General features: G+C 38.6%; 1 protein-coding gene across 3 annotated transcripts in view; it reads right to left on the bottom strand.

Moving 5' to 3' along the window:
* Window positions 1–26812, bottom strand: part of epb41l4b (erythrocyte membrane protein band 4.1 like 4B) — a 332591-nt gene that overhangs the window by 135874 nt on the left and 169905 nt on the right. For all 3 annotated transcript variants that reach the window (XM_069911692.1, XM_069911699.1, XM_069911705.1), the window contains exons 5-12: window positions 26417–26461; window positions 23862–23914; window positions 15528–15648; window positions 12742–12829; window positions 12554–12642; window positions 12383–12452; window positions 4102–4271; window positions 3911–4020 (exon numbers count right to left, since the gene is read on the bottom strand). In XM_069911692.1, the coding sequence (XP_069767793.1) occupies window positions 3911–4020; window positions 4102–4271; window positions 12383–12452; window positions 12554–12642; window positions 12742–12829; window positions 15528–15648; window positions 23862–23914; window positions 26417–26461 (746 nt within the window). The remainder of the gene's footprint in view (window positions 1–3910; window positions 4021–4101; window positions 4272–12382; window positions 12453–12553; window positions 12643–12741; window positions 12830–15527; window positions 15649–23861; window positions 23915–26416; window positions 26462–26812) is intronic.

A 26812-nucleotide genomic window follows, 5' to 3' on the forward strand; every position in this document is an offset into this window, starting at 1 on the left:
ATTAATACTTGCTGCTCTAGTTCTTACTGCTCCTCTTGTAGTTCTGTCTAAAATTGGGTCTAAACAAAAGTTTAAGTCTCCTCCTACCAAGATATTATCTTGCACATTGGCAAAATTCAAAAAAGACTCTTGAATAAATCTCTCATAATCTATATTTGGTGCATAGAGATTACAAAGCTTCCATAATTCTGAAAATATTTGACAATGTACCATCACATATCTTCCAGCAAGATCTGTCACCACATTTTGTATTTTAATTGGAATATTCTTTTTAACCAAAATTGCTACACCTCTTGCTTTGGAGTTAAAAGAAGAAGCTGCTTCATGACCAACCCAATCTGTTTTTAACTTCAAATGTTCTTTTTCAATTAGCTGAGCTTCTTGTAGAAAAGCTCTACATTATCTTCTTAAGATATGCCAATACTCTTTTCCTTTTCACCATTCCGTTTAACCCATTAACATTAAAATTTACGAATTTAACTGTGTCACTCATCTCGCTAATTCTTCCACCTCTGCCTGTGTCTTCCTCTCATAACTATTATTCCGAAAGATGAAAGAAAAATACTTAAAAAATATACTTATTACAAAACATGTAACTATATATAAATGAAAAGATACTCCCCAGTAGGTAACGTAATAATATAGTGCAACACCACCTCCCTCTATTTTACTGGCCGTGACCAAAATCAAAACTACCCACATGATCCAATAGAAGTTAGAACCTCCTACCCTCCCCAACCCCCTAGTACATTTACTTTAAACTCTTTAAATCTTAATTCAAGATGTAATTAAAAGAAAAGGCCATATAATACAGAGAAAACAATAATAATGAGAAAAACAATTAATGTAAAGTATCTTGAATTACTCCTCCTTATAGAAACTGCCAAAAGATTCAGTCCATCAAAGAAATTAAAACATGAACAGATCTTCATATTCTTCATTCCCTCTGAACAATTGAGAGATTTTGTGCAAATTCCTCAGCTTTCACAAAGCTTGAAAAAAACTTGTTTTCTTCAACTGGTATGGAGATCTTCAAAACCTCTGGATGGCACAGAACAAACCTGTGTCCTTTCTCCCATAAAATCTTCTTAACTGGATTGAATTCTCTTCCTTTTAACAAGTCTGCACTTACATCAGAGTAAAATGAAACTTTGGCACCTTCGTAGTCAAGTGGGCCTCTTGTCGATCTCGCCTTTATGGGTACCAAAGATAGAATCTTCTCTTTATCCTGGTACCAAATAAATTTAATTAATATAGTTCAAGGGTTTTGAGTTGGAGGCTAAAGAATGGTCAAAATGTTCAGCTCCCAACATTTCAGGAAACCATTCCAGAAGGAAATCAGTCAAATTTTGCTTTTCTACACTTCTTTGAGACCCACAATATTAATATTGATCCTCCTATTTAAATTTTCCAATACATCCAACTCCTTGTTCTCCATAGTTAAAGCAGTCTTCTACTATAGTTACTCTATCTTCTACTTGTTGCATATCTTCTTGCATTCTTTTCATTCAGCCATAATTTTTTTTTCTTAATTTGTTAACAGCCTCCAACACTTTTTCTCCCTTTATATTTCCCCATAATTCAATGTTTTATATATCTTCGGCCTTAGTCTTCAGTCTAGTTTCTATAATTTTAGCTTCTTTTCTCTTTACCTCATCTTCTTCTTGCTACTGTTGCTTTCCTTCTTGATCTTCATCCTCTTCGCTGCTCGATTCTGTGAGCCCAAGTTGTCTTCTTACAGCAACACTGAGGTCCTCCTTTGTTCGGACATGTGCGCGGACACGTCACTTCCGAGTTCTTCTTGGACTCCATCTCTCCGTCACTGCGGGAGAGCGCCGTCAAAAGAAGGCCCTTCGTAAGGATCACTCACCTGGGAAGCAGCTCAGATTCTTGCTCCCTGCCTCTCATCAACAGTAGACCTTGCTTCTCTTCTGTCGCAGTGGGTTCCAGATAAGGCAGTAGCAGCTTTTGCAATTTTTAGGAGACACATTTAAAAAATGTTGTGTACATATTTAAATGTATTTCAGCAACTTTTAATCAATCAAAACATTACTTAACCTAAAATTTTCAACAGTTTTCTCAGGAAGGTTAGGTTCCACGTCTGAATCCTAGAGTATCATGTGACATTCCCTCTTTTGATCTTACTGATATCCTTCCTGTAGTTTGGCGACCAGAACTGCACACAACACTCCAAATTTTACCTCATTAATACTTTAATTTATGAAGGCCAAGATATCAAAAGCTTTCTTCATAGCCTTGTCTACCTGTGATCCCACTTTCAGGGAATTATGTATCTGAATTCCTAGATCCCTTTGTTCCTCCGCACTCCTCAGTGCCCTTCCATTTACTGTGTACGTTCTACCTTGGTCTGTCCTTCCAAAATGCAACACCTCACACCTGTATGCCTTAAATTCCATCTGCCACCTTCTGGCCCATTTTTCCAGTTGGTCCAGATCTCTCTGTGAGCTTTGAAAGCCATCCTCACTGTCCACAATGTTTCCAATCTTAGGGTCATCAGCAAACTTGCTGATCCAATTTTCCACATTATCATCCAGATCATTCATATAGACCACAAACAATGGTCCCAGCATCGATCACTGAGACACACCACTAATCTCGGGCCTCCAGTATGAGAAACAAATTTCCACTACCACTCTGTCTTCTCCCATTCAACCAATTTTGAACCCAGTTTACAATCTCTTCATAGATACCTAGTGCCTGAACCTTCTGAACTAGCCTCCCATATGGGACCTTGTCAAAGGCCTTACTAAAGTCCATATAGGCAACATCCACAGCCTTTCCTTCATCTACTTTCTTGGTAACCTCCTCAAAATTCTCTATTAGATTTGTTAAACAAGGCCTACCATGCACAAAGCTAAGCTGTCTATCCTTAATCACCCCTGGTCTGTCCAAGTACTTGCATACCCGTAATCTCAGAATACCCTCCAATAATTTACCTACTACTGATTTCATGTTGGCTTACATTTGAGCCTTTTTTTAAACATTGGAACAACGAACTACTTTACAATCCTCCAGCACCTCACCTGTGGATAAGGATGTTATAAATATTTCTGCCAGGGCCTCTGTGATTTCTACACTCATTTCCCCCAAGGTCCAAGGGAATATCATGTCAGGCCATGGAGATTTATCTACCTTTATTTGCTGTAAGACAGCAAGAACCTCCTCCTCTTTAATCTCTACATGTTCCATGTCACTACTGCTTATTTCCCTTCTTTCTTTATACATTATGCCAGATTCTTGAGTAAATACTGATGCAAAAAAACTATTTAAGATCTTTCCCCATCCACACACAGATGACCACTCTGATCTTCTAAGGGACCAATTTTGTCCCTTACTATTCCTTTACTCATAACATACTTGTAGAACTCCTTCAGGTTTACCTTTCACTTCTATTTCAAATTAAAATTAATTTTCCATTGCACAATTATTTAATGGAGTTTATTATTGATGGCTATTTTTTATATGACACCCTTTCAGAAGCCTTTTGAATGTTGGTTTACACATCAAACTCATTTCTTTCATCAACCCATGGGTTATATGAATTTGCTAAATGGGGCATAATGCGATTAATACAAGTAAATGGCACAAATGGATACATTTTGCCTACTCTTGCTTCTTTTTCTTGCATTCATCTGACCCTCTTTATGACTTAAAGATAATTTATTACATTATTTTGGCGGGATTTGCCTTTAATTAACTCCACCTTTACCTTTACACTTTTTTCCCCCAAATCAGTCAAAACTTGTGCGATTGCTTATTTTGTCCCTGATCTAATGTTTCTTGCCTTACTAGTCCACATACATCACACACATACAACCTTGAGCGAGCAGATTAACAGATCCTGTTTAAAATAATTGCAAGGCAGTAATCGATAAAGCTCAGCTAATACCTCTAATTGTGGTGTGCCTCCTCGAGGGATATCGTTTGCTTGGTCGTCTTTCAAATGTACTCGTGCGGCGGAGTCTACTTTTATGTGTCGCTTCATATTCAGTACGACCACTGGAATAAATATTGGTTAAGTATTACATAAAATACATTAAAACAGCTGGATAAGTACAAAACAAAACTATGAGGCAATACCTGAATCGAAAACGAGATCCCAAACGCAGCAAGTCTGATCGTTCTTCTTTATTTTGTGTAGGTGCTCGTAGTCGAAAAAATGCATGATTCTCCACAGCACATCTCCATAGATGTTTACATGCTTTGGAATTATCTAACCGGAAAACAAATGTATGCTCCTGTTCTCTACCCTATGAATAAAGTGGAAAAATTAAGAATATCCTTCAGTTTTTGTAAAGCAAAGACCTTTAAATAAAAAAAAACAAGGTTTCAATTAAGGAAAATGTGTGATTTCATCCATTTTGGAAGATGATGATGAGAGAACAAATGACTTTTGAATTGATGAAACGGTGGACTCCATCGAGAATTGGGGTATGTTCACAGATCATTAAAATATGTGAAATACTAGCTTTTAGCTCTATTGGAATGGCGTACATTGCATATATGTAAAGCTTTGTAGGGATATATTGGCTTTGGAGCCTATTGTGTCAGTTGAAAACATTTCACAATCCCATCAATCCATTCCTTCAGTGACTCCTCTGTAACTTATTTCCACTGACATGGCTATTAAGTTCACTCTGAGTTCAATCACCCACACTTAAGATAATTTATAATACAGATACATAATCCTTTATCTGGAACCCTTGGGGGACAGTGTGTTCCAAATTTTGGATTTTTCTGGATTTCAGAAAGCCAGATTTAAGCCCACCTGAATTGTGCTGCCATAGCCACCCCCACCCCCACCCCCTTCCAGTTGCGTTGCCATCTTCCACCCCTCCTTGCCTGCCCGACTCGCACTGCCGGTCTCCCCCCCCTCCCCACCCCTTTGCCTGCCTGACTCGCGCTGCCGGTCTCTCTCCCCACTTGCCGGTGTTTGGAGCTTTCCGGATTTTAGATGTCCATATAAAGGATTGTGTACCTGTAGTAGATAAATCAACTACCACAATTTAGGATATGGGAGGAAATACTTTCAGCTGGTAAAAATCACTTGTTAACATGAAATCACCATAAAGGAACACAGCAGAGGTCAGGATCAAAGCCTGGTTATTGGAACTGCGAGCCAGAAGCATTGATTGCTGTTACGTGGTTGCCACCCTTTACTACAAGACTGTGACCCCTGGTTCCAGACATTCCAAGCTGGGAAAAACATCATCCCTGCACTAGATTACAAGCTAGTCTTGGAATAGTAAATTATAAATGATTACCTCAACCAAATTTACATTTTCTGTAATTTAGAAGATTTAGAGGTGATTGTGGACTTCAGGAGGAAGACAGGAGAACGCACTCCAGTCCTGATTGAGGGCTCAGTAGTGGATAAGATTAAGAACTTCAAATTCCTGGGTATCAACATCTCTGAGGATCTGTCCTTGAGTCTCCATGTTGATGCAATCACGAAGAAGGCTCGCTAGTGACTATACTTTGTGAGGTGTTTGATGAGATTCTGTATGTCACCAAAGACTTGAAAATTTCTATAGGAGAGATTCTGGCTGGTTGCATCACTGTCTGGTACGGAGATGCTAACACTCAGGACAAGATATCTACAAAAGGCAATGTCTTAAGAAAGCAACTCTATCCTCAAGGATCCCCACCACCCAGGCCATGCCCTCTTCACTCTGCTACCATCGGGAAAAAAGGTACAGCAGTCCCAAGATGAGCACACAGTGGATCAAGGACAGCTTCTTTATTACTGTCATCAGATTTCTCAATGATCAATAAACCAAAGACACTACCTTACTTTGGCTTTTTGCGCACTATTTTTCTTTATTTTTTTGTACAGTAGTTTTTAAATTTTTAAATTAAAAAAAAATTAGACATACAGCACTGTAACATGCCAATTTGGCCCTGAGTCCATGCTGCCCAATTTATACCTCATTAACCGACATCCCAATATGTTTTTGAAGGGTAGGCAGAAACATGAGCCCCTGGAGAAAACCCAAACAGACACAGGGAGAACGCACAAACTCCTTACAGACAGCGTGAGATTTGAACCCAGGCCTTGTCCTGATCACTGGTGCGGTAAAAGCATTGCATTAACCGTGTCAGTTTGCACTGTGATTCTGCCGCAAAAATAACAAATTTTTTTAATTGTTCATGACAATAAAATCTGATTCATAAAAATTTTCAAGGTATTGACAGAAATGGAGAAAATATATGGGGAGTCAAGAACTTGCGTTCATTGTTTAAAAACTAAAAGCAATGTAATTCAGGAGATTTTAAGTTCGTCTCACTCTTCTGTAAATGATCACTGTTGGTCAATACAATCTGCGATTCAAGAAAGCTATTAGAAAGGTAGGTCTGTGGCTGATGATATTTGTGCTCATATGCCATCATGTTGAAGTAACAAGACCAAACCTGAAGTTGTCAGCCAGCGAAGAGCGTTTATTACAGTGTTATCAGGCTTAATATAGACACACGTGACCTGGTGTCATGACATCTGAAGTGCTAACGACCTCATGACATAGCTACATTGAGTTGGCCAGGGCTTCTCAGCAGATCTACGGGTGCTGCTGAGTCACTATGCCTCGTGGCTGTAGTGGATAATTGCCAGTATATAGGATGCTGTTGTGTCTAGCTGTCACAAGACAGGAGCTGTTAGCGCTGGTTCTGCTTACTCCCTCCAAGTGTACTGCCACTCAGCTCTCCCCAGAACTAGCGGTAAGTGACCAACTGGCTCAGCAGTGCTGAATTAGTGCGGACATTCCGCCAGAGAACTGAGCAGGGAGAGCGAAAGCCGACTTGCCATTTGTGGTGCAGTGCCAGAGTATCGTTTATGAAGGCTGCTGGGGGAGGAAGTGATAGGTACTGTCCATCCTAACAGGGCTCAATCAAGAAAGCCTCAAACAATTATTGAATCACGAATAAATACAGTAGGAATCATGTAAGACTTAACATATACAAAAGGTAATCACAGACAGTTGCAAAAAGTGAGTGATTACAGATAATTACAGTTAAGGCACATGAAAAACCCAGAACAGTATCAAACATTTGAGTTGCACTACCAAAACTGGAAGTCCATACTGTAAGCAGGTTGTTGGTAATTATGAGAATCTATAGCGCTAATCTCAAAGTCTGGTAACTATAGAAGAGTTTATTATAGAAAGTCAAGTAACAGCTAAAGTCTGCAATGACACACAAGAGCTGATAGGTAGCGATCTGCAGAGTGACTATTCGTTGCTGCTGGTAAGCTGTGCTATGCTGAATAGTGCTTCACTGGGACTGAAAAACCTGTACTGTCTGCCTGGTCGGCAGGAAAAGGCATCAGTAGTATCAACAACAGTCAATGTTGTACTTAGTGATGCTGAGCAAGTAACTGAAAACCTATTACAATCTGCCTTGTTGGCAGGAGAAGGTTTTAGTGGCATCATTAACAGGTGACTTTTTTTAATGCTTTAGTTCGCAGGTATAACACGACAGTTCTATAGATTTGCATTATGATTTATCATGTTCGATGAAAAAAGAGCTCAAAGAGCTAAATGCCTCGTGTTTCTTTCATCTGTAAATGAGGATCTTCAACAAAATAGAAGACAATGTGATAGTCTGAGCAAATTAAGATGTAGTTGAGATTCAGAATGGGTAAGAATTTATAAAGAATATAATTTAAAAAGTCATTGACACTTCAATTAGATAGGATGCATGAAAGGTTGCAGAGAGAATTGAGGAGAGTGGGGGAGGATTTCTGCAGGTTCTGGCTAAAACCTAAATATAATCTTCAGTGATGATGCTAGCACACAGGAAAATTGTCAACATTATCACTTTCAGGTGACTTGGCGTTCAGCATGGGCGATCATGCCTCTCCATCCGCCAAGATCTCTGACCCGTTAAATTGTCACACATATTTCTGCATACACATCAAGTCATGAAACCCAAAAAAATTGTGGGGGGGGGGGGGGGGGTCGGCTTGTATGCCGGATATATTTTTGAGACCTTAAATTCAGCGTACAAGTTGAACCATGAAAAAACCAATTTGATGTATAAGTCAACCCTTGAATAACAAAACGAATGCGACAGATTTTCATTGAGATTTTTATTGAAAACAACAACATATTTAGAACCCTTCAAAATCACTCTCACTATTATCGTCTGAGGCAAAGATGGCAGTAACCACATCCATACTCTCATTGTTTAAACAGTCATCATATGGGTCCAATCTGTATCTGATGAGGCAGTTTCAGCTTCGTCGCCAGATATAAATCATCTTCCATGCCATCAATAGCACGAGATATTGCAATTTTTGAACGATTATATCACAGTCTCTATTTTAACTTTGTCCCATGCCTTGAGCACGAAGTTACACAGCACATCAAGTGAAGCAGCACGCATTGCCCCACCTTTTGTAGATGACTTTCCTGCACTTCACATCCATGTATTCCATTCCTCTAAAACATAGTCTTTGAGTGGCTTGTTCAAGCAGACATTGAGAGGTTGCAATATAGACGTCAAACCACCTGGGATAACCACCAAATCAGTATTAGGTAGTGTTACTTTTAGTCTTCTCAGTTAAGTAGCCAAGAAACATATCCCAGACCAGCAAACTCCGTTCTTTGCATAAACTGCCTGGCAGCCTGTTCCACAGATTGTCTAGTCATAGTTTTACACCATTTTTATCCATCCTTTTTCATGAAAATATAAAAAAAACTCATGGGTCTTAACTTTGTCCCATTGGCCATGCATGATAACGACCCAGTAAACCTGGTCCTTTCATGCCCTGCACTTCTGGTTTGCACAGTTTTAACACCTTTCCAATCCACTGTTCTATTGTCTATCATGTAGAAATTCATGGGGATTTCATCCATGTTTCCGATATTTGCCAATGCAAGCAAGTTTTTCTGCCAGTTCTGTATAATAAACTGGTGAAAACGTGCAACTTTATGATCAAGATCTTTTGATGGTTTCTGTGTAATTTTTGTTTTTTTGTCATAATACCAGATTTTGCCTGTTCATGAAACGATTGCACCAGCCTACTATAGCCTCAAAATCATCACAGCGACTTGGGTCGCAACAGTGCACGTGTTCTTATTTATTTCTGGTGATCATGTCGTAATCTTGTCTCTGTTCACGCACCCATTCTGCAACATGATTTTCCAACTCTGGCCAACGGGTGATTCCTTTTCTCAATGAACATCGCCTTTTTGGTAATTTTCTTAAAGTCTCTTCTTTCTTCCTCCAATCTCTTACCAACTTCTCATATATAACAAATTTTCTTGCAGCAGTGCAGTCGTTGGTTTTCTTTCATTTTCAATTTTAAACTCACTTCATACTTTCATTGTGAATTGTATTGTGGTGATGGACCCTCCATGGTAGCAATCACCTCTCTCCAGTCCCCAGCAGATCAATCCACGTGATCCTTGGGACTCCACATATATGCTGGTCAACAGCTCATCTCAGGCATTGCAATCTTTGGGGGTCGACTTATACGCCAGTAAATGGGCCAACTTAAGCATTCTGAAAACTGGTGTCTACTTATACGCCAGATATAACATAAAACCCTTAAAATGAAGCTGATAAAATGGGAGACGACTTGTACACTGGTCAACTTATACGTCAAAATATACAGTAATTGTTGTCCCCCTGTTCTCCTTCATTGAAGGCTCCATCTTTGAGCTGAGATCATCGATGATGTTAAGTTCATGATTATACAAAGGAAAAATAAAAAATACTGAAGTGGTTTCCCATTGCCTTCTTCAGTTGCATTGTCCTTACTGGACAGGTAACCCTGGCAATGGATCAGCAGATTCATCTCCATAGCATTTTCAGTTTTACAACCATACATTCCAATTTATAGAATCTGCTTGTAAAACCCATCCACCATCTGCAATCCATGGCTTCACATGACTCTGATTGGGAGGCTAACCAGGTACTTCAAATTGCCCAAGGGTGACCTGTAGACTATCAGATGGAAGGAGCATCTTACACTTCCTTTTGCTGAGCAGTTGCACAGCACCGACAAAGATGTCACAATATGCCCAGTTCCAAAACATATTATTGGGATTACCCAAGTAGCTACAGATTTTCCTGTTTAACCTGATTCGTGATGAATGTTTGAAAAAGAATAATTGATCAGAATTAGTCATCACTTGAATTGAAAATGCCTTAATGGATTTGTGGTAAGCTCCTGCACCCCAGATCTGGAACACCTAATGGTGAAGTGCAACCCCTATTGTCTGCTGCAAGAGTTTTATGTACCACCTCAGATGAATGTGACACCAGCAAATGCAGGGAACTTAACCAAGGAACCCTCGAGAGCAGCCTATTCAAACACCACCAGCATGTTTTCTGCTACACCAGAGGTCCCAACACTCAGGTTCACTGTTACACATAAAAAAAGAATGCCTTGTGTCCCTTCCATGACCCACTCCAGCAATTCAGACTATGCTGATGCTACCTACGCTCAAACAGAAGCTGAGGAAGGGAGGGCCTAGTGGGGAAAGTTATTCAGTGATTGTCCGAAGAGGAAGATGATATCTGACGTGAGTGCTTCAAGATGGTAGAGTGATCCATATTCAAGGATTCAGTGAACAGCCTCAATGAATGCAGCACAGCCATCACTAACTCCATCAGTGTATAGAAGATTGCATGACCAACAAGGCAACAAAAGTGCTTCCCAATCATAAACCATGGATGAATGGGAAAGTTGACTCAGTGCTGAAGGCAGGTTAGTGGCATTCAAATTGGGAGGCACAATCCTCCACAATATTCAAGTCTGAGCTCGGAAATGCCATCAGAGAAGCCAAGAGATGGTCCCACACCAAACTCAAATCCCATGAGAACAGGGTGACTCAGGCAGGGCATGCATGCTATTGCAAAATTCAAAGCCCAGCAACATAGAATGCAGCAGGTCAAGTTCAAAACTCCATGATGAGTTCAACATTTTCTACACTGATTTCAAACAGAGCTAGCAAAGTGGCATCCACATCAACTACTGTGAGCAATTATCGCAGTCAGAACAGCCTTCTAACAGGTGAACCTACAGAAATCAACCAGCCCAGATGGAGTCCTGGGATATGTCCCAAGAGCTTGTGCCAATGCATTGGAAGATGTGTTCACAGACATCTTTAACATCTCCATACAACAGGCCAAAATCCCCACTTTCTTCAAGAAAGTCACATTGTAGTAGTACCACAGAATAGCACAACAATGGGCTTAAATGAATTTTAACCATGGCTTTGACATCCACTATCATGAAATGCCTTGCATTGGTGGTCATAGCTCACATCATCAACTCTAATCTATCAGCCAGCCTTCACCCATTCAACTTGTCTATCAGCCAAACAGATCTATGGCAGACACCATCTCCCTAGCTCACCACTTGACCCTACACTATCTGAATGCCAAGAAAACCATGTTCCTATGCTACGGATCAACCTCAATACGTAGTCCCTAGCAAATTAATTCCCTGACTTTAGTACCTAGGACTCAGCATCCTCCTCTGCAACTGGATCCTTGACTTCCATCTAGCAGATCACAATGCGGGTATATCAAGAGAGTGGTTAAGAAATATTTTGGGCTTTTTGCATAAGGTAAAAAAAAACAAAGAACAAACAATGAACTTTAACTTTTATTAAAAAAAAACTGGCGTGGCCACAAATGAAGTACTACATATGTCCAGACTAGAAGTAAAGCTTTCACAAAGAATGCATAAGATATTATCAAAATTATTCCATGGATATAATAATTCCATGCAGCTAGCTCTAAAAGCTGCACCACTATGCCACAGGATTAGGGACTTTAGCTGATAGACTGGAGCAGCAGGTGTCGTGAAGGAATCTCAGAGATGATAGACAGAGTAGATACAAAGAAATGGAAAATTTTGATAAAGAGGACATGGAATGAAAATGATTACAAAAGAACACAAAGCTGTTTGAGAAAATACCTCTTTAGATAGTTCATGATGAGGATCGAGAATTCTTTACCATATATGCAAAAGAGGACTTAAAGATTAAAGATTTATTCTATTGAGATCCATTTAAAAATAGTATGCAAATATTCCCAAAAGTAAGTAGAAGAAAGTGAATTTAAATTTATTAATTGGAACAGTTGAAGAGAAAAGTCCATCTGGACTGGATTAACTCAAGTCAGGAGCAGGAATGTCAAAGTACATTAGGATAGATACATGGATAGGAGAGCTTAGAGGATAAGGAGAAAATGCAGGGAAATGGGACAAAGCAAGACTGCCAACATGTCAGCATTATCAAGTTGGGCTGGAGAGTCATTCCATGCTCTATGACTCTTGAAAAGTGACATAGTCATGTTTTAATGCACTGCCCCACAGATTCCCTGCATGCATCTTAAACTTGTTGCTCACCTGTTCATCATCTTCCACAACAACAAGAGTAAGTTTGTTCTTTCTGAAATCCAATTGAGTAATTTTGGGCCTGCACAACAAAGAAAATGTGCTTATAGAGAAACCTAAGCAGCTTTCCAAGAATGTTGATTACAAACAGGAACACGTGATGAAGCGATCAAATTGCTTTACCAAAAGAATAGGCCTATTTTGTTTGATCCTTCAAAGACCAATATGCCTGTTGGTGTCAATCCAAGAGAATATTCATAGCCATCTCTTCCCTAGTTAAGATAGAATATTACAGAACAGTTATGCAACAGATACATCTTAATGTACATTTTCATGCATAATTTTTAAAAACAAAACCACTATTAGCTTACCTTAACTGTGTGCATGTCAACTCCATACATTTCCAGCCATTTGGCTTTGTTCAAATAGCATAATTCTGCCTGTGCTGGGCTTTTCCCCCTACCACAGTGAGAAAATAAAACCAAATTATGTCTAACACAGTTTCTACTTCTTCATTATTTTGTGCCAGAACTAAAAACTATTGTTTCTTCCTAATCTTACAAATTCTTCTCAAACTTCTATACAAAGTGCTCAATATTATTTACTACTCTTTGCATTTCAGTAAAGAGGAAATACATTTGGATTTCACTAAAAATGAAAAGATTAAAATAAAGTTCCTGCCAACTAATCACACATTGTCCGAATCATGGTTTAGGGCTTATAATTAAATATTTATTTTATATTTGTCTCATTTATAGAAATATCTTGTTATTATCATCAATATTCCACACTGCTTCACTCTCTCATGACCTGATAGCAAGAGCCATTTTTTAAGAGACAGATAGGCCAATACAGTTTTATCTAGTTTGTCTCATGAGATGGTCACTAACTGGCATGGTTATTGAAATGGTTAGCACAACGCTGTTACAGCACCAGCAACTGGGAAAGGGTTCATATCCCACATTGTCTGTAGGGAGTTTGTACCTTCTGCCATGTCTGCGAGAGTTTTCCCAAAGTGCTCCGGTTTCCTTCATCCCTCAAAACATACCGGGGGTTGTTGGTCAATTGGGTGTAATTGGGTGGCACAAGCTCATGGGTTGAAAGGACCCGTGACTGTGCTTTATGGCTAAATTTTTAAAAAATTAACAAAGACAATAGAAATAGATGAAGTGGCATGGTTCTTGAGAGCACTGTTGAAATTCCATTCATTCAGGCAAGTGGAGAATACTCCAACACATTCACAGTGAATGGCCTTTGGTGCCAGGAAGTGATCACTTCCAAAAGATGCCCAGCCTTTGAAGTCCTCTTAAAATCAAAATATTTATTTGCCAGTTTAGTTGTGGTTCTGGTCAATGAGGCCTTGACAATGGTATTGTCATTGAATTTCAAAGGTAAATGGTTAGACCATCTCATGTTTGGGTGGCTGATGCCTAGTACATTTGTGGTGCAAATATTACTTGAAACTTATTACCTAACCTTGAATATTCTCTAGGTCTAGCTGTACGTAGATACAATTTGCTGCATCTGCTGAAGAGGTGAGAATGAAATTGAACACTGTGTAATCATTGGTGATCATGCTCACTTCTGATCATGGAAGAAATGTTACCAATGAAACTGGTGAATAAAGTTAAACCTCCCCTTAGAAACTCCTGCAGCGAAGTCCTGGAACTGGGATGATTGATCTCTGACAACCACAACCACCTTCCTTTGTGTAAATTATGATTCCAACCATGGGAGTCATTACATGTCAGACCTTGACTTCAGTTTTATCATGTGCCTTGATGCCAGTTTGCTAAATTCTGCCTTGATGTCAAAAGCAGTCAGTCTCACCTCATCTCTTTAATTTCAGCTCTTTGGTCCATTTTTAGACAGACTGAGCCGTAATTATTCAGACTGGATTTGCCCTACTTTTTGTGTGCAGAAGATGCCTGGGTAATTTTCTAAACCACGAAGATGCCAGTGTTGTAACTTAACTGGAAATGCTGCATGTTCATGTGGCCTTCTGTTTCCAGTGCTCTCAGTATATAATGTGGAGTAAATAGAACTGGCTGGTAACTAGCCTCTTTGATTGTGGGGATCTCAAGAGGAATCAGAGGTGGTTCAACACTTCCGTAATTCTGAGAGAACATAGGTGTAAATTTTGGTCCGAATTCCTGTGTATTAATTTTTAACATTTTGAACACAAAGACACAGAGGTCCCATTGAACAACAAACCTTTCAATCGATCAGTCCAGAGGAAAATTCATCCTTCCTTCAAACACTCTTGCTGTTCTTAATTTGGTGGAATAATAGTAGCATAGAAAGTAATGAAAACTGCAACCCTTGATTTATCTGTTATCTTCAAATTTATAACATGTGCCACAATCAAATTTTCAGAATTTTTGTGCAATAAGTCTACCTTTAGCTCAAATTATTGAATACTTTTAAGAATTAGCTTATCTTTGATTTTTCCCAAAGCCTTTTAAAGAGCTTAATTATATGAAATTTCAAATAATTTATCATACCACATCGTATCCCCAGAGTTTTATGAATTATGCATCTTCCTCAAAAAAATTAAGAGTATAACTCCTCTACATTTCTCAAACTGCATTTTCTATTTAACAATTAGTGGATGAATCTGCATATATTGACCTTTCTCTATAATAAGAGCATCATATTTCACAGGGGATATTAAACTAAAGCCCATCATTCTTCTAAGATAAATGAAAAAAGATTAAATGTTTCCCTTGTGTGCTGGCCATTCTTTATCTCTTACACAGCAAAATAAAAACAGATTTATTGGTTTATCGCCATATTTGAGGAACAGCGTTACACACAAACTGACTGATGCATTTGTTTACAATAAAGCTTTCTTGAAAACATTATCTAAAAAGGCAAGGCATTGCACAAAAATATTTTTTTTTCTAATCAGAAACAGATGTATTTGTAAATAGAAAATCACGTTATTTTTTAAAAACAAGAAAATTAGTCTATAGGGGAATACCACAAATATCATACATATGGAATATCAGTAGCTGCTCAGGTGAAATGTTTTTACAAAGTTAAGAACATGAAATATTCATATTCCCATTATTATTAGCAAGTAAAATATACTTTTAATTTTCTATAAACAATTGTATTTTAAGGTGTGCTCTAAGGCATATTTTTAAGCATTTACCTGCAATCTTTCCACTGAGTAAAAATATCTATTTCCATATCTTCCGTCTGATTGGGATTAAATCTAAATTCTGACACCAGTTCTGAAGAATGTTCAAGAGGCTCACAGTCCCCAAGCTCCGCTAAAGAAAAATAGACATTTTAATCTTACACACATTTTTTTGCCATAGAACGTAATTCAACAAAATCTCAAGTTGGTGATGAAATAAAAAATGCTTGAAAGACTCATGAGGTCAGGACACACCTATGGTAAAAGAAAGAGTTAACATTTCAAATCAAGGGGCTTTCACCAGATCTGGGAGGAAAGAAATGTTCATTGATCTGCTGGGAGAGCCAGGCTGGGTGGGATGTCTTTGGTTGGGTAAGAATGGGATAAGCTGTAAACAAGATTACTTGATCAATGAGAGAATGGGAACAATTAAAAAGCGGGAATGTAGGAAAAAAGAACTGAGGTTAAAAATGTAGAATTTTCTCTATTTCTACCTTCAGTTAAGAGTCTTCAAACTAAAATAGAGTGCAATACTGTATCTATTAGGGAACGAGACAGGACAGGTGACAGAAGTATGTGTAGGGGAACATTTTGGATCCAGTGGTCATAATGCCATTAGTTTCTTTAATTATGGATAAGGATAAATCTGGTCCTCAGGTTGAGATTCTAAATTGAAGAAAGGGCAATTTTGAGGAAATGAGAAAGTACCTAAATTGCATGGATTAGGACGTTGTTTTCTGGCAAGGATGTGTTCGGTAAGTGGAAGGCCTTCGAAGGCTATATTTTGAGAGTTCAGAGTTTGTATGTTGCTGTCACGATTAAAGGCAAAGTGAACAGGCATATGGAGCTTAGTTTTCAAGGGATATTGGGGTTCTAGTTAAGAAGAATAGAGAGATGTATAGCAATTAAAGGCAACAAGGAGCAAATGAGATAGAGTCCTTGAGGAGTATAAAAAATGCAAGAAAAACCTCAAGAAATAAATCAGGAAGGCTAAAAGAAGACACGAGGTTGCTTTGGCAGATAATGTGAAGTAAAATCCTAATGGTTTCCACAGACATATTAAGAGCAAAAGGATGGTAAGGGACAAAATTGGTCCTCTTGAAGATCAGAGTGGTCAGCTTTGTATGGAGCCATAAGAGATGGGGAAGATCTTAAATGTTTTTTTCATCAGCATTCACTAATGAGCACAGTAGTTAGAAGTAAGGAAAACAAGCAGTGAGGACATGGAACCTGTACAGATTAAAGATGATGAGATGCTTGCAACCTTAAAGCAAATAAGGGTGGATAAATCCCCAGGGCCTAACAAAATGTTCGCTCAGTCCTTGAGGGAGGCTCATGTAGAAATTGCAGGGGCTCTGGCAGAAATATTTAAAATGTACTTAGCCACAGGTGAAGTTCCGTAGGATTGGAGGGTGGCTCATGTCATTCCTTTGTTTAAAAATCTCCAAAAGTAACCCAGGAAATTATAAACCAGTGAGCCAGATGTCACTAATAGGCATATTATTGGAAGGTGTCCTAAGAGATCAGATATAATAGTATTTGGATCACCAAGGATTGCTTCATGTGCGTGTTAGGTCGTGTTTAGCCAATCTTGTAGTTTTTACAGGAGTTTATCAGGAAAGCTGATGAAGGAAAACCTGTGGATGTTGTTTACACGGTAAATGGTAGAGCACTGAGAAGTGCAATAGAACAAAGGGATCTGATAATACAGATAGGTAGGGATGAAAAGAGAACTCTTGGCATACTGGCCTTCAAAAATTAAAGTATTGCGTATAGGAGTTGGGATGTTATGTTATAGTTGTATAAGACATTGGTGAGGCCAAATTTGGAGAATTGTGTCTAGTTTTGGTCACCTAAAAAGATATCAATAAAATTGAAAGGGTGCAGAGATTTACTAGGATATTGCCAGGACTGGTGAACTGAGTTATAGGAAAAAGGTTAAACAAGTTAGCACTTTGTTCTCCAGACTGTAGAAGAATGGGGGAGATTTTATAGAGGTATAAAAAATTATGAGGGGTATCGATAGAGTAAATGCAAGTAAGCTTTTTCCACTGAGGTTATATGAGATACAAACCAGAGGACATGGGTTAAGGGTGAAAGGGGAAAAGTTTAGGGGTAACATATGGGGGAACTTCAAACAGAGAGTAGTAGGAGTGAGGAATGAGCTGCCAGGTGAATATGACCTCAATTTTCACATTGAAGAAAAATTTGGACAGGAATATAGATGTGAGGATTATGGAGGTTAATGGGACTAGGCAGACTAGAAGGGCAGAAGGACCTGTTTTCTGAACTGTAATGTTCTTTGGCTTTGTGGTTCTAGTAACACAATTTTCCTTCCATTCAGATATGGACTGACTTGCTGAGTGCTTCCAGCAAATTCTGTTTTTCTTTTAGATTTCCAATATCTACAGTTTCTTACTGATTTTCAGCAAAGAAATTGGCAGTGCTGCAGGAGCTGCTTTAATGTCAGTACTTCCACCAGTGCAGACCTGGGAGAGCAGAGACACAGCTCTGCTCCAAAAGGATCAACCACCCGGTTCTACTGCCAGCAGCTCCATAAAAGCAACAGTATTCTTAAACTAAAATCCTGTACCAATGTGTATGAGCCTAAGATGGCGGCGACTGTGCTTAGCAGTGGCCACGAGGGGATGCAGACACCGAAGAGCAGCGAACTGGCACTGGACCCCAGAAATGGGGAGAACACCCACTGTTTAGAAGGAGAACCAGAGATAACCCCACAGGAGGTGTGAACCAGCGAGGTGCTCAATGGCTGAGGGACCCTCACATCTGCAATTGAGGGTCAGACTGGTTCATGGGAACCAGGTAACAGAGCTGGAATTTGGATGGTGCTGACGGCTCCTGAAGGCCCCAGGTGCTGAAGGCTTCCTCATCGTGGCAGAGGTTTGGATTTTGAGCTCAAGTTGCCAATGACTCAAACAGGAGTCCGTGCAGCTGAAGATGCTGCAGGAGAGCTGGAGGCGAATCTATGGACACTCAGTGACTCTCAAGGGACTCTCTTTTGCTTTTTTTTCTCTCAAACTGTAAGGGTTCTGGGTGACACATATGGCCACTCTTTGACTGCCTTATGGCAGGCAAAAGGCAATTTTGTGTATTACATGTTCTGTATTATTACATGACAATAAAGAACTCTTGAATCTTCTCAACATGATGAATGGAAATCTGTAATAATGCAGATAAGTGTTTGTTAGTTATACAAGATTTTTTCACATCCATGCAGTAAATGGAAAACTGCAGATCATGACATTTGAAATTAGCCCTGCAGTTCCAACTTGAATCTTGCATGGATGTCTTACATAAAGCAACACAAGTTGCCTTTCAGTAAAAGGATTTTGTCATAATTTTAAAAAGGTATAGATCAAAATTTATGATCATTCACTTGTTTTACACTATATATGCTGGATCAATAAGAAATTAGGCAAAACTGAACTTGTATCTTTGGAATTACTAACAGCATTGCTCACATTTAATTGGATAATGGAAAGACAAATCTTGGATATGCGGCATTTTGATTCTACCCTTTTGATTTGTGTTTCTCTTATTTTCACCTTTTTTTAAAAAAATTTTATTTTTCACACTATAAACCATATTGACCAAGATACATAGACATTTTTTCTCTTGAATATATAGTGTCATTTTCTCCCTCTTTTTCCCCCCTCCCTTCCCTCCCTCCCTCACCCCCTTTCCCATTTATTTGAAGTTCAATCTATAAGATACATTAAACCCGTTAAACAATGTTGTCACTTAATAAAAATAAACAAGAAATTTTACTGAGTCAGTTCTTTTCGTTGTCTTCTCCTTCTGTCATTTATGGCAAGAAAATCTTTAGTTATGATTTTTTGGCAATAAACCATAGGAAGAGAAGGGCCAACAAAGGCCAGCAACATTGAATTAAAAAAAAAGACCAATCCAAAGCTGCTGGCAAAACAATCACAAGAATTTTATTGTAACTTCAAACAAACACTCTATCAATAGAAAGGAAATAAACTTTCTTCATTTTAATTCAGTACAATGCATTACATTGCACTACTCTCAAAATATTTCTGTGATTTAAATCAATCTGCAAGGCAAATTTCCCTTAATTTTTATAGGTAGAAATATGTTTATTTTGGTGAACAATAAAAGCACACCCTGAAGATTAGGTGTAGATTTTATGAGTTGTATTTCTGGAACACTTTGCCTCATATATATTCTTGATTATTTGCATTAACGAACAGAGTAACATGCATAGTGTTTCCATATCATCAGGCAGTAACAATATATTCTTTTATCATCTTTAATCATAAGCTCCTGCACTTTCTAAATTCAGACAACTTTTATTTGCAAAGTAAAATGGACTAAGGTTCATCCAACATTAGGCAAATTCTGTATTAAAAACCCATATGTTCTTGGCTCCAACCAGGTGTGCTAAAAGGAATCACTGACCTTCTAGTACTTTGCCACATAAAATTAGATCCTGGATTTATGAAGAACCCACACATCAGGCTCCTGAATGATCCCCATAACCCATCTTTCCTGCTGCCCTTGCATGGTGCTAATTGGTCTTTCTTTTCATTGTAATCCTATACTCTGTGAATTGTGCTCCGTTCAACAGAACAGCACACCACATCAATAGACATGTCTGTGCAGAATAAAATGACCAAATCAAACAAAAAATATGCTGCTTGCACCTGACAAATATCCTTACATATTCATGTATTCATCTCAAAGCCTCTTAAATATAACTATTTTATCTGCTTCCATCACTATTCCTGGCAACCCATTTCAGGAACCTTGTGAAAAATATTTGCTCTGCATATCTCGTTAAACTTTGTGTCCCTCACAATAAATTCATGTCCTCTAATGTGTGACGCTTTTGCGTTGAGAAAATGATTCTGATTGTCCCCCTCATCAATACCTCTCATGAGTTTCTACACATCTATCGGGTTGCCCCTCAACTTACCATGCTCCAGAGAAAGCAACCAGAGTTTGTCAAATCTTTGAATTAACTTAATGACAGAAACTACAGCTCTGCACCCAACTTTACCTTTGGTCATAAACTGCTGGGCAATCCAGGAACAAGTTCCCCACACTAATAGTACCTCATATCACCTCACCATCTGGACCCTCAAAGTCAGATCCCAGCATGTGGAGGATCAGCAAATATATTAAATGGTCTCTCTCTTTTACCATGGCAGATTTGAGACAGATATGTTTGTGTGCAACTTTAGCCAAAAATTTCCATGCTCTGGCTCATCCCAAGGATTCTGGCTTTCTAGGAAGTAGTGAACAGACAATTTAATGCCCTTCACAGGCCATTTTGAAGCAGCAGCTTAAAACAAAACTTAACAAAGTCTATGAGCTCAAACTTAGAGGTGTGGAGAAGTTGTCAGGGAAAGAGGCAAACAAGGGGAGACATGTAATCCTTAAATGACATTTGGACAGGTACATGGATAGGAAAGTCTTCAAGGGATCTGGGCTGAATGCATCTAAATTTACTAGTTTGAACTGATTCAAAAAGAGTAGGTCCCTTCATGGACCTGAGGGGTAAATTTATGCATGGATCCAGGGGATATAAGCAAGATTTTAAATGAATACTTCTCGTCAGAATTCACCAGAGAGAAGGATAAGGAAACTGGAGAGTTAAGGGAACAGCGTGTTCATGTTCTAGAGTACACTTGTATAAGGAAGGAGAAAGTGTAGAAATATTCACGCAGGATGCTTCATTAAGGAAGGGAGCAGATTGCTGGTCTCTGCTGGGGAAATTTGCACCTTTGTTAAGCTTGCAGGAAGGAAGGATGTTAATGGAGAAAATACTGAGGAATGATACTTGTGGTTTTCACTTCGAAAGTCAAGGATTGATTTGGAAGAGTCAGCATGGTTTTATATAGGGAAGATGATGTCAATCAATCTGATTGTTACTTGAAAAGGAAACCAAGAAAAATACTCAAGGGTGAGCAATTTAAATGGACTTTGGCAAGGTCTTGCAGGCTAATCTAGAAAGTTGAGGTACAAACTGTATCCATAATGTCTTGCAGAAAGGATGCAGAGGGCTGATGTCATTCTGTCCAGAAGTCCAGAACAGGAGCTGTACCACAGGGACTTTAACTTGAATGAGAATGAAAGGGTTTGATTGGTAAATCTACAGACAACATAAAAATTGGTAGAGTCATAAGTAGCATAGGTATCCAAGGATACAGCAGGCGGATTTGTGAAAAGTTATCCAGAGCAGAGGCAGGTGGAAGCTAATTCTTTGAATGCGTACCTCAAGCCAAGTGGGAGGTGATGCGCTTTGGGAAGTCAAATTCTGGTAAGACATACAGAATAAAAGGCACAGACCTTGGGAACAGTAATGTGCAGAGCAATCTTGGAGTCAAAATCTCTCACTCTCTTAAAGTGGCAACACAGTTTGAATAGGTAGTTAAAGAAACAGTTGGTTATGTTTGGCTTCATAGGCTACAGCACAGGGGGGCAAGTTCTGTAAGCCAGATGAAGAAAACATCAGTTAAACTGTACTTAGAATATTGTGTCCACTTCTCGTTGTCACATTACAGGAAGGATGTGGTATCAATCTCGAGAATGCAGAAAAAATTCACCTGGATGTTGCTGGAATGGAGAGCTGTGGTTATAAGGAGAGATTGGACAGGCTGGGTTAATTCTCATTGGAACATCAGAGGCTAAGGGGCAACCTTGTAAACGTTTATAAAATTATGAGGGTCAGAGATAAGATAGCCAGAATATTTTTGTCAGGGCAGGGAAGCCAAGAATGAATGGACACAGATTTAATGCGAGAGGAGAGAAAGGTAGAAGAGATTTAATGATTGTTTTTCCCCCACAGAGGAAAAATCTGGAACGAGTTTCCAGTAGAGGAAACTACTTCAATGTTTGCAAGACATTTTGAACAGGTATTCATATAGAAAAGGCATGGAGGGATATGGACTTAATGCAGCCAAATGGATTAAATGTCGATTTGCCATCATCATGGACACAGTGGGCCAAAACAGCCCATATCTATATTGTACATTTCTCCTATTCCGTGATTCTTCAATGAAAATTTTCTACTAATAAAGATAATTGATAGTATACAAAACACAATCTTTACTTAATATTCCACAGAACAATCTTATCTAATGGTGGCAGACACTTTATTTCTGGTAAATGGTCAATTTATAATCCTCTGATTGTACAGTACTGTATCAAATTGCTTTAATTGTTTTCTTTCAATTTAGGATTCATGCTTTCTACCAAATTTAACTGATCAGGGATTCTTGTTGAGTATCCATCAATAAGAATATTCAAACAGTGGCCAAATTAGTTATGGAAAGAACATCACTAAATATTTTAATAAATGGTACAGATTTTAAACAGCTATTAATTTTATAATCATAGCTGACACTTAACCATGAACTTTCACAATACAGTAAAATCCCCAGTATCCAGAATACAAGCAACCGGCAACCCAAGCCACTAGCAAAAAAATTCAAGGAAATAATTAAATGTTAAAAACAAGTAAGAATAAATACATATTTAAATAAAAGTTCAAATAAAAGTTTAAAACTGTAAAAGTAAATGGTCTCCAAAGCAACACAAAATCCCTTGCTGAACATTTAGCCAGCAGAGTGCCCTCAGCCTGCAGCAGTTGTGTGAAGTTTCAATAAAGTTGTGTTTGAATAAAATGGCAGTGCCTAGGACTCAGCCAAAATGTTTTCCTATCCCCTGCCTTGTCAGAGTCTTTATTTTTATTAGTTCGTTTGTTCAGGTGCCTTTCCGTTCAGTGTGGGCGATCACGTCTCTCCATCCACTATGCTCTCTGACCCTTCAAATTGTAGTTGTAGTCCCGTTTCTATTAGTATATTATTAAATTAGTAAGGCTTTATCTCTAAACATGGGGAGAGTAAGGGTTGATTTTATGGCAACACTGTTAGCGCAGTGATTAACACAATGCTGTTAAAGCACCAGTGACCAGGGTTCAACTTTAAATTTAATTTTTTTCAAGTTACAAGAATTACCTGATTAAAGTGATCTCTACATAATTAAGGATTACAATACTGATTCTTTTCAAATTATTTTACATTTTGCACTGTCTTTTAAACTGTTTATTCTTAATGCAGGTGTATTATTTAGGCATTGTATTAATTGTGTTTCAGGCAACTGGAAAATTTACATATCTGACACCCACAATCCACTGAAGTATCAGATACGAGGAATTTTACTGTATTTGGTTTGCTTCAATGCTATAAATGATGCACCTTGAATTAATCCCAAACAATTCTTTTGGCTTCTAAAGAGCTACATTGAACAGTAGAAACAAAATTCATTCTGCTTCTCAAGAATCAACTTCTCATTTACCTTGAAGGCAATAGGCGGCTAGTTCTACACCAATTTCATAAGGGCATTTCAATCTGCAAAAAAAAAGTAATACACATCATGACTTTGCTCCATTACATCATATTTCTTCAAAGACCAATTATAGTGAAGGTCTCCCTCAATCTGTATATTTAATATTAGTAACTACATGAAGCTATTTCCCTATTTAATTTAATGGTTGTTAAATGCACTCAAAATGATTACACTGATGCAAAATATACAGGAATCAGTTACTTAAATAGACTGATTAGACTAGGGCTTTTTCCTGTGGAGTATAGGAGCTTGAAGGAAGTTCTGTAAAATCATGAAGTGCTCATAAATAGCGAGTGGTCTTTTTTGCAGGGTCACTCGTCTGAGTGCTACTGGTACCCTGTAACCCAGTACTACCTGTCGCATGGTCAGGTGGTCAGCAACTAAACTGGCTCCCCCACCAGGCTTGCCTGGTGCGGAGGGTGGCTAGACAACCTGCAGGATGAAAAACAAGTCAAAGGGCGGACAAACCATCTTGTAGGGTCAACAGTCATCTAACCGTGGTGCAGAAAGGACATCCCTTGCATCAAAGCTTGGTCTGGCCATTCACTGCAACAGAACTTCCCGCAGCCATCTTGGACCTCACTATGCTGCTGGATCTGGGAGGGGATGTTGAGAGGGTGGGTCTGGGTCTGTAAAACCCCTACTCACCTAAATCCATTCACACACACTCTATTCCTTTCTGAGGAGTGCGGAATCTTCATATCAAACACCACAAAATGACTGAAAGGAACCATCATCATCCTATGGGATGGATAGACAGAAGGAGTCCAAAGCTAGAGGCAGAGATTAAAGGTGAGGGGGAAAAGTGGGAAGATTTAAAGGGGACCCAAGGAGCAGCTTTTACACACAAAGGATAAGGATATGTGGAATGGGCTACCAGTCGTGTGGTGGAGGTGGGTTTAATTTTTAAAAGACATTTATACAGGTGCATGGATGGGACAGGTTTTGAAGGATACAGACCAAACATATGCAAATAGGGCAAGCTCACGTAGACAATTTGACAAGTTTGGTTAAGGTCTTGCTGCATAACTCTAAGATAACACTGGACAATGGATTCTGCTTTCTGAAGACTTTTGGCTGTATTTTATAGATTTTGGGCTTAATCACCTTAAAATTTTCTTATCATGACCTTTTTTAAGATATAACCTGTTTTTGTGATTTCCTGCCACATTGACCACCGCCAGTGGGCTGATAACGCCTCAAACCGTGCATCTTGGCGCCTCACAGTTTGGCGGGCAGCAGCCTCCTTTGAAGAAGACCGCAGAGCCCACCTCACTGACAAAAGGCAAAGGAGGAAAAACCCAACACCCAACCCCAACCAACCAATTTTCCCTTGCAACCGCTGCAATCGTGTCTGCCTGTCCCGCATCGGACTGGTCAGCCACAAACGAGCCTGCAGCTGACGTGGACTTTTTACCCCCTCCATAAATCTTCGTCCGCGAAGCCAAGCCAAAGAAAGATTAAATATACTTTAAGTATACAAAACCATGAAGTTCAACATGCCATTGAAAATTAATTTTCTGAATATACATTTGGACTTCTTCCCTGCTGAATTGGTGCAGTCAGTGATAAACAGAGTGGAAGGTTTCACCAGGACATTGCGACCATGGAAAAGCAGTACCAGGGCAACTGAAACCAATAACTACTGGCTGACTATTGTTGGACACTGACACAAGAGGCATCAGATGTTGAATGCGAACAAAAATCAGCAGCAAAACATCTTTAGGTTAGTTGAATGAATTATGTGTCATCATTATGTGATTAAATATGCTAAAGTCAATAAAAGTTAATTAATGTCTTTCCAACTTCCTCTGAGTTACAGCAAATCTGAAATTATCATGTTCCATTTAAAATTGTCTATCATAATTCCCAATTTTTTTTCAGGAAGCAAACCTTTTGAAAAAAATTGTTGTCCAGTGTAATTTACCTACTATTCATGTCAGGCTCACTGGCCTATAATTTCCTGGGATATTTTTAGAGCCTTTTTCAAACATTAGAAAACATGAGCTACCCTCCAATCCTCCAGCACCTTACCCACAACTAAGGACATTTTAAGTATTTCTGCCAGAGCTACTGCAATTCTACACTCACCTCCTTCAAAGTCTGAAAAAATATCTCATCAGGCTCTGGGGATTTATCCGCCATTTTTTTCTTTAAGGCAGCAAGCTCTCTGCCTCTTTAATACGTATTGGTTCTAATGACTTCACTGTCTGCTCTCCTTACCTCCTTAGACTCTGTACCAGTTTCCTGAATAAACTCTGATGCAAAAAAAAACATTTAAGATCTCTCCCATTTCTTCTAGCTCCATACATAGCTAATTACTCTAATCTTTTTGTCATTCTCAATCCTTTTCCTCTTAATATACCTGTAGAAACACTTTGGATTTTCCTTCCCATTGTCAGGAAGCAAACCTTTTGAAAAAATTATTGTCCAGTGTAATTTTTACTTTTAAATCTATGGTGCAAGGATCCATACAAAAGTATGGTGACCTGATGTTAACTTACTTGCCAGACAGAATATCTTGTCTAAGTTGTAACACAAAGAGATATCTGAAAAACAGTACAATGTCAGTTAAAGGAAATGAGCCATTTCCATCCCATCTTTCACAGGATTTTCCAGCCTCAAGTAAAATAATTGTAGTCTCATCCAAAATACAGTTTTTATGGTTGTTTTATGCAAATTAATTCAACTTCAAAATAGTAACTAAAACTATATAGCAATATACATGTAACATTAAATGTATATCAGTTCAATCTAAGAGCATATTAACTTGCGTGCAAAATAAAATGGTAGAGTGCGAAATATGGAAAGAAAACTGCAGGAATTCCTTACAGGTGTGACTGTACTCATTTACCTGCTGTGCATCTTTAGTAATCTATATCATTATTTCAGATTATTAC

This window comes from Narcine bancroftii, chromosome 1, assembly GCF_036971445.1.
Source record: "Narcine bancroftii isolate sNarBan1 chromosome 1, sNarBan1.hap1, whole genome shotgun sequence".
Lineage (NCBI taxonomy): Eukaryota > Metazoa > Chordata > Chondrichthyes > Torpediniformes > Narcinidae > Narcine > Narcine bancroftii.